Genomic DNA, 8,874 nt, shown 5'->3' with positions numbered 1-8,874 from the left:
TTCTTTTTGTTAAGTTGTATGAGTTCCCTATAAATTTTGGAGATTAGGCCCTTATCAGATATGACGTTGGCAAATATGTTTTCCCATGCAGTGGGTTTTCTTGTTGTTTTGTTAAGTATCATTTCTTATCCTTGTTCAACTTCCTAGGAGAACTCTGCATGTACCAAACACTTGGTCGCTCTGACCTTTAGACTTTAAACCAGATTCTGTGGAGTTCCTAGATAAACTATAAGGAAAAATGAATTAATTGTTTATGGCATTATGAGACTGTTTTGTTTCTAACTTTAACAGAGAGAATCCTCTGCTTTATTAAAAAGAAAAAGTGATAAGGAAGCTCCAGTTACTTGTATTTCTGGAGGCCTATCCTGAATTGATGAATGAATGAATGCTCGAATGAATGAATGGCATGGTAGTTGGAAATGAAAAGGCAAGTAATGAAATCCTTGAGAAAATTGCCCAAGAGATAGGTTTTTTTCTCCCTGAAATATTTCCATCTTCTCAGTGATGATGAAGACAGTGGCAATTTATGATCTGATTTTGGAACAGTATATTAATAGAAAAACAAATACACAAAAGGTCAGCAGTCTGCATATTTTGAGAACATTCTTTTAGGAATTCTGATTTGTAGCGTAATACTTTTATTTTAGGGAAATAACTAATGATAAAGTAACAAGGACTCATGGATATCATGTTGAAATTGATTAAATAAATGTCAAGGATGTGAAGGGAACAAATTTGAACATCATTTTAAAAAATATATGTTTTTATTGATTTTAGAGAGAGTAAGGGAAAGGGATAGAGAGATAGAAACTTCAGTGAGAGAGAAACATTGATTGGCTGCCTCCTGCATGTCCCTCCACTGGGGACTGAGCCCACAACCCAGGCATGTGCCCTGATCGGAAATAGAAATAGCAACCTCTTGGTTCATGAGTTGACACTCAACCATTGAGCCATAAAGGCAGGGCTGAACATCATTTTTAATGATGCAATTGTAATTTTAAAATACATTCAATAAATCTTTTTTTTTTCCAAATCAGCTTTGAGGTGTAACTTACAGAGCACAAATGCACAGATTATAAGTCAAATCTGATGAGTTTGATAAAACACACGTTAATGTAACTGCTATTCTAATAAAAAAATAGAAAATTTCTATCACCTAGGAAAGTTCCCTTTGTGTTCTTTTGTAGTCAGTCTTCTGAGAGACAGCCAATGATCTAATTCCTGTCACCCTGCTCTAGAATTTTGTTTAAATGAAATACACAGTGTGTATGCTTTAATGCCTATCATCTTTTGCTGAACATGTTTTTAAAATTATTGTTTGTTGTTGTATCAATCGTTCATTCATTATTAGGGAATAGCATTCCACTGTGTGAATGTAGCACAATTTTTTATCAGTTAACCTGTTGATGGAATTTTGGTTTGTTTACAGCTTTAGGCTATTAAAAATAATTCTATGAAAATTTTTCTTATTGAATTTATTGGGGTGACATTGGTTAATAAAATTATATAGGTTTCAGGTGTATAATTCTATAATACATAATCTGTATATTGTATTTGTGTGTTCAATGCCCCAAGTCAAGTCTCTTTCGATCACCAGGTATCCCTCCTATACCATCTTCTACCTTCCCCCAACCTTCTTTCCCTCTGGTAATCATCATACTGTTGTCTGGGAATATGAAGTTGGTTTTTTTCCCTTAATCCCTTCACCTATTTCACCGAGTCCTACAACTCCCCTCCCCTCTGACAGCTGTCAGTCTGTTCTCTGTCTATGAGTCTGTTTCCATTTTGTTAATTTTGTTTATTTGATTCCACTCATGAGTGAAATTATATGGTACTTGTCTTTCTTTGACTGGCTTATTTCACTTAGCATAATGCTCTCTTGTTGCAAAGGGTAAGATTTCCTTTTTATGGTTGAGTAGTATTCTATTGTGTAAATGTACTATAGCTTTTTTATCCACTCATTTACTGATGGACACTTGGGCTGCTTCCAAATCTTGGCTATTGTAAATAACACTGCAATGAACATAGATAGGGGTACATATATTCTTTCTAATCAGTGTTTTTGTTTCTTTGGATACATTCCCAGAAGTAAAATCACTGGATCATAATGCAGTTCCATTTTTAATTTTTTGAGATAACTCCATATTGTTTTCCATAGTGGTTGTACCAATCTGCATTCCCACCAACAGTGCATGAGGGTTTTCTTTTTACCACATCCTTTCCAACACTTGTTTGTTGATGATAGCCATTGTGACAGGCGTGAGGTGATATCTCATTGTGGTTTTAATTTGCATTTCTCTGATGATTAGTCACATTCAGCACCTTTTCATGTCTATTGACCATCTGTATGTCCTCTTTGGAGAAGTGTCTATTCAGGTTCTTTGCCCATTTTTTAATTGGATTGTTGTTGTTTTTTGGTATTCAGTTATATAAGTTCTTATACATTTGGATATTAACCCCTTATCAGATGTATCATTGGTGAATAAGTTTTCCCATTCAGTGGGTTTTCTTTTTTAAATCCTCACCCGAGGACATGTTCATTGATTTTAGAGGAAAGGAGATCTGAGAGACAGAGTGAGAGACGCACAGAGAGTCAAAGACAGAAACATTGATTGGTTGCCTCTTATATGCTCCCTGCCCAGGGACCAAAACCTGTGACCTAGGTATATGCCCTGAACAGGAATTAAACCTGCAACCTTTCTGTGCATGGAATGATGCTCAACCAACTGAGCCACACTGGCTGGGGCGGGTTGTTTTTTCATTTTGTTGATGGTTTCCTTTGTTGTGCAAACATTTTTAGTTTGATGTAGTCCAATTTGTTTATTTTTTTCTTTTGTGTTCCTTGCTCAAGGTGATATATCAGAGAATATTGCTATGGGAAATGCCTGAGATTTTACTGCCTATGTTTTCTTCTAGGATTTTAATGCTTTTGAGTCTAACATTCTGTGACCATTTTTGTATAAGGTTTTTTGTGGATACGTTTTCACTAATCTCAGGAGAAATGGAAAGACCATGTGGTAAATGTATGTTTAACTTTAGAAGAAATGCCAAATTGTTTTCCAAGTGATTATACTATTTTATACTCTCACCAGAAATGTGAGTTCCGGTAGCTGTACATTTTCACTTATGTCTTTTAACCATCTGTATGTCTCAGAAGTCACTTATACTTGTTATGGTTAGTCTCTTTAATTTTAACTATTTTAATGGTTGTGTAATGGAGTTTCATTTGATTTTAATTTGCATTTCCCTGAATAACTAATGATGTCAAGCATGCTTTCATGTGCTATTTAGCCATTTGTGTATGCCCTTTTGTAAAGTTTTTGAGTCTTTTACCCATTTTTAAATTGAGGTATTGGTTTGTATACTCTTGATAGAAGTTCTTTGTCAGATATATATACTGAGAATATTTTCAGCTGATATATTGCCTTTTTATTTTCTTAATGATGTCTTTTGATGAGTTTTTAATTTTGATTAAAACCACATAATTTTTTCTTTTTTTTTTGGTTTGTGATTTTTGTGTGCTAGCTAAGAAATTTTTATCACAAGGTTGCAAAGGTATACTCTTATATTTTCTTTTAGAAGATTTTAGTTTTCATTTTATGTTTAGGTTAATGGTACATTTTTTTTATTTGATTTATTTATGCATTTTATATTTCTCAATTCATTGAACAAATATTTATTGAGCACCTGTTCAGTGCTAGGCACTATTTTAGACACTTGATGTCCATTAGTAAACAAAAACAGGTCACTCATGGTAGCCCCTTAGATAGGCCCTGCACTTTTGAAACCTACATTTTATAGGGAATGACAAATTAATAAATAAGTCAATTATACAGTATTTTAGAAGGCGAGAAAGAACCATGAGGTAGGGCAACAGAATAGGTAAAAGTAAAGGTGAGTAAGAAGGTTTGCAGTTTTAAGAAAGGGTGATAAAATTAAGCTTCATTGAGAATATGTCATTTAAAGAGTGAATTTAAGACGAGGGAATTAGCCATTCACCTATTTGAGGGAAGAATGTTCTGGGTAGAGAAAACAGCTATTACAAAGGTCTTAAGGTTGGAGCATGTCTCACATGTCCCAGTAACAGCCAGCAAGCCAGTGTAGTACAAGGTAATAATGGATAAGGTCACAGAGATAGGGGAGGACAAATTGTTTAACAGCGGCTCTCAACCTGTGGGGTCGCGACCCCTTTGGCAGTCGAATGACCCTTTCACAGGGGTCGCCTAAGACCATCCTGCATATCAGATATTTACATTATGATTCATAACAGTAGCAACATTACAGTTATGAAGTAGCAACGAAAATAATTTTATGGTTGGGTCACAACATGAGGAACTGTATTTAAAGGGCCAGAAGGTTGAGAACCACTGGTTTAGAATCTTACAGGCTATTATTAAGACTGTAACTCTGTGTGACACAAAAAGCCATTTGGGGGTTCACTATAGTTAGAACATATGTCTTCCTGAATGTCACTTAGAGATTTTATTTTATTTTTTCTTTAGATTTATCAATTTACATATGCATAATAGGGGTAAAATCTTTTTTTTAATTTTTTGACAGATATACTTAATACTCTAACGGTTTTCTTATTTCAGAAAGATCCAGATTACCTGAAGCTATGGTTGGACAATTTTGTTTCTAGCTATGAACAATTCTTAGATGTTGACTTTGAAAAGCTGCCTACCAGGTATGTAGAAACACTTAATTTCTTACCCTGGGGTGAGTTTCTTAATTTTTGGCACAAAGACTTCATTGATGACATATACAAGAAAGGCAATTATGTGACACACATGATACTCCTTCCTGTATAACCCTGCTCTCATGGCAGACATTGCTCATTGATCACAGCAGCCCTTTTTGCTGATACTAGACTTGCTTCTAGAAGGTTCTTTTCTTTGGTCAGTCCCTGGCAACTGTTTGTCCTGCAATTTGCTTCAGTTCTGAAACTACACTGAGCATTAGATCCCACAATTTAAGGGGAAAGTCCTCCATAAGACTGCCTAAACTTACACAGTTTGTAAGTCTTGGGAGCCACACATCCTACCAACCAGCTATAAATTTGGGGATTCTCACAACTCCCTCAGGTTCAATAATTTGCTAGAACGACTCACAGAATGCACTGAAAACACTATACTTACTGATTATGTTTTAATCATCAATGGTACATGTAGGACATGGCCTGGAAGGGTCTTGGATGCAGGGCTTCATGCTCTCTCCCTGTGGAGCCAGGGCATGTTGCCCGCCCTGAACATCAGTGTGTTCAAATAAGGAAACTCTCTGGGCTTTGGGTGTCAGAGTTTTATTGGGTCTTATACTTCATTGATCATGTGATTGAACTCAGTCACCAGCTTCTTCCCCTTCCAGAAAGTTGGGAAAGAGGGTCTTTTAGATGTGGCCAGCCTAGCTTTTCTCAAAACCTGCTAAGGGCCTACCCTGCGTCATTTCTTTTGTATAAAATTTCTTTATTATACCACAGTCATTTGAATTGAAACTTTTCTATTTCTGACCTTAGAGTAGGGCCTTAGAAAAACATCTTGGTAGATGTGAAGTATTTGTATTTTAAAAAGCTAGATTTGGAAATGGGGGGAAAATTCAAATCTATGGAGAAGTGTAAGTGAAAGTACAAATCTTCTCCCATTCCTCCTCCTGCCACCACTTCCCAACTCTCACAGTTCCAAGCCCACTTCCCAGATAAAGTTGTATCTCAAGTCATCTTGAAGACCCTAGTATAAGTCAGGTAACAGAAGTTAGGTTGGCTGGCTGGGTTAAAAAAGTTGGAGAAATGAGGAGACACTTTAATTACAAGAGAAACTTCATTTATAGAGATGTGTTGAGAGGGGAGGGGAAAAACGGATGGTGTTTGATGATGAGAAAGAATATCTGGAGAATTAAAAATCTTCAAGGAGGAAAGCATTTGCAGTTTGGGGGTGGAGGTAGGCAGTAAGAGGGTAGGCACAGATGAGTTGAATATGGAGAATCAAATGGGAACCAGATCATGAAGTTCCAGCATGCATTGTTAATGGACTTTGATTTTTTGTTATGGAAGATACAAATCTCTACTAAAGAATTTTCTGCATAAGAACATCATGATGAAGTGTTTTTAAAGTCGCTTTGGTGGAATTTGGAGGTTGGATTGGAAAAGGGTTAAGACTGAAGGTAAGAAGCCCAGTTAAGAGGTGATTGTAATAATTCAGAGAAAAAAATCAGTAGAGCTTTGGACCAATGCATTGAACTTTTTTTTTTAAGGGAAAAATGGTTGTTTTGTTTTTGTTTTCAGTGCATTGAATTTAAGAGAAGATGTGGTTGTGCTTCGAAAGCAATAGTGTTACAATATTTATAAATACAGTTTCAGAATTCTTCCTCATTAGATTATTTATAACAGGTTTATAAAGGTTGAAAAGTATTAAAATTTTAACTCAAAATAAGGTTATATATTGAATCCTTCAAAGAGTATTCTTGTAGTTTGTGCTTAGAAGTGCTTTTAAAATAATTTATAGCTCACTTTATATCTTGAACCTACGGATTTTATGGAGTTAAGATTTGGACCTTTGAATGCTTGGGATTTTCTAAGGGGCACTTGTTACTGTCCTTACATTATAAGTGTCTCTTTTTTGGGGACAAAATTTCTAAAAACATTATGTACATTTATAGTACCACTACTATATTAAAGTAAGTGGAAGAATGCCAAGAACATTGCTTTATTTATGATTTTGTTGGCTTGTTTAAAATTGTATTTTGTATCTTCATCAGAAAACTGAACGATAAATTAGATTTTACTAGTAGAAAACTTTCAATTTTTCAAGTGAGTGCTATGTACAAGATGTATGAAATTAGTCTAGTCAACCATAAAGTGGAAACTCACAGATAATCATTTAAAGTAAACTGATCTATAGAATTTACAAGTTAATTCATACCACAAGGCAAGGATTGCTTTTACTGGAATTTAAAGCCTTGACATGTAAGCTGGATTTCTTCCTGTGATAGAGACAGCAATTAGCAGCTCTTTACAATAAACATTCAATAGCCAAATAGAGGAGTAGAACAGATTTCTGGAACAGATTTGGGAAATTTCAGGAAAAAGGAATATAGAATTTGGGTAGTAAAGTCCTAGAGGTGGGAAAATGCTTCTCAATTCTTAAATCCTCACTATATTAGGAATATGGCTAAAAATTTCAACTTTGTTTTATACATCATGTTCTAACCAAGCCCCAATTTTATAATGAGTTAGTTAAAAAAAAAAAATCAAACATAGATTTCTCTTTTAGAAGCTGATTTTTTTCCTGTCTATTAAATACAAACGTGCAAATAGAGAATGGGGCAACTAAGAACAAAAAGGACTACTTCTTTAAGTAACTAGGATTGAATATTAGAAAATGTGGTGTTTGCTTATGTTTTTGGAAAAGTGAGAAAGAATAGGTGAGCTTAATCTTGAAAATCAGTTATCTTTAAATATTTATTATTTTGAAGTTATTCTGGTTTTTCTAATCACCTCTTTTTTTTAGCTTTTCAGCAAGAAAAAAGTATATTTACAAATGAGAGTTTCTCTGGTACCATCTATAAATAAGAGAGAATGAAAGAATCCACAGCTACAAGTGAAGTAATGCCTAGACTAAAATGAAACATGTATTTTTGTAAGATGGTTGTAGAATTTGACAGTCTTGGCAATGTGACCTGTGATTTATTTTCTGTGTAAATTAATTAAAGTCAGGTGTTTATTTTATAAAACACTTTACGTTGTAGTGTGGTTCAGAAAGAGACTAATAATACTTATATTTTTTAATGTGACTACTAGTAATGTGCTTTACATTTTCTGGCCACAGTGAATTAATTAACCTTTTTTTTTAACTCAGCGTAAAAATAGTAGTAATACTTCATATTAAGCAATTTCAGAAGAGAGACAGTTATGAAGTATAATTGTTATTAGAAGTTTTTTAGGATACTTCTTTGTGATTTGGGCATTTTTCTTAATAGAGTTAGGGAAATTAGTATACAGTGGCTTACAAAAAGATTCTTAGGCTTTAGTGATAGTACTTTTAAAATATATTACATTTTTAGAGTTATTTACATATTTCAAAGCTGAAAATGCACATTAACTTTCTGGTTTCAGAGCCCTGTGAAGTGAAGCAGATGATACTACAATTTTATAGATTAGGGAACTTTAGAGATTAATTGAAGTGCTTCATGTTACAGAGGTGGAACTTAGTAAGCAGGTCTTCTGACTGTGAATCTAGGGCATTTTTATTTAAGAGATACACAGAGGAGCCAGTCACATCTGGTGTTGGATTTGTCCTTAAAGAACCATATAGTTTTCTTACACAGAAACCAGTTGTCAAAAATATTGAAATATTACTTTAAAAAATCTTCTATCGATGTTCATGCTTGGGGTCTACATTCACCTCTTTATTCTGTCTGCTTTCCTTTTGCTGGTTATCTTCTCTGCTTCATCTGATCGCATAGATAGGTGAATATTATTTATTTAGTAAAGCACTTGACAAATATTAAACTAGGTATAAGTACTACATTTCTGTTTGCTAGTTATTTCTTTTAGAAATAGTATATACACTATTTCTAAGTAGAAAGTGAACTAATTTATATTCTAAATATTTTCTTTAAAAATAGCACAATTGAAAATATAAAAAGTCTCTTTCTCTGTCCTTTCGGTAAGCCTCCTCTGAAGTAAGGCTAACCACTCCTCTCTAATAATCTTCTCAAGTATCACTAATCATCTGGCGGTGCCTTGCAAAGAAGAAGGCATGGAGTGTCTGGAATAAAAGAGCTTCTTTAGGATTTGAGCTGAAAAAGCAATTCCTCTAAAGTACAAAACATTTTCTTCCTGTATTTAAACACTCTCCTCCTCCTCCTCCTCCTCCTCCT

The 8,874-nt window shown here is 34.3% G+C and overlaps 1 protein-coding gene across 1 annotated transcript in view; it reads left to right on the top strand.

Annotated features, from left to right (window-relative positions):
- Positions 1 to 8,874, top strand: part of NBEAL1 (neurobeachin-like 1) — a 114,894-nt gene that overhangs the window by 12,969 nt on the left and 93,051 nt on the right. The window contains exon 2 of the mRNA XM_005874255.2: positions 4,596 to 4,687. Within this exon, the coding sequence (XP_005874317.1) occupies positions 4,596 to 4,687 (92 nt within the window). The remainder of the gene's footprint in view (positions 1 to 4,595; positions 4,688 to 8,874) is intronic.

This window comes from Myotis brandtii, unplaced genomic scaffold, assembly GCF_000412655.1.
Source record: "Myotis brandtii unplaced genomic scaffold, ASM41265v1 scaffold43, whole genome shotgun sequence".
NCBI lineage: Eukaryota > Metazoa > Chordata > Mammalia > Chiroptera > Vespertilionidae > Myotis > Myotis brandtii.
Note: the sequence above shows the minus strand (reverse complement) of the source record. Positions and strands in the feature narration are given on the sequence as shown.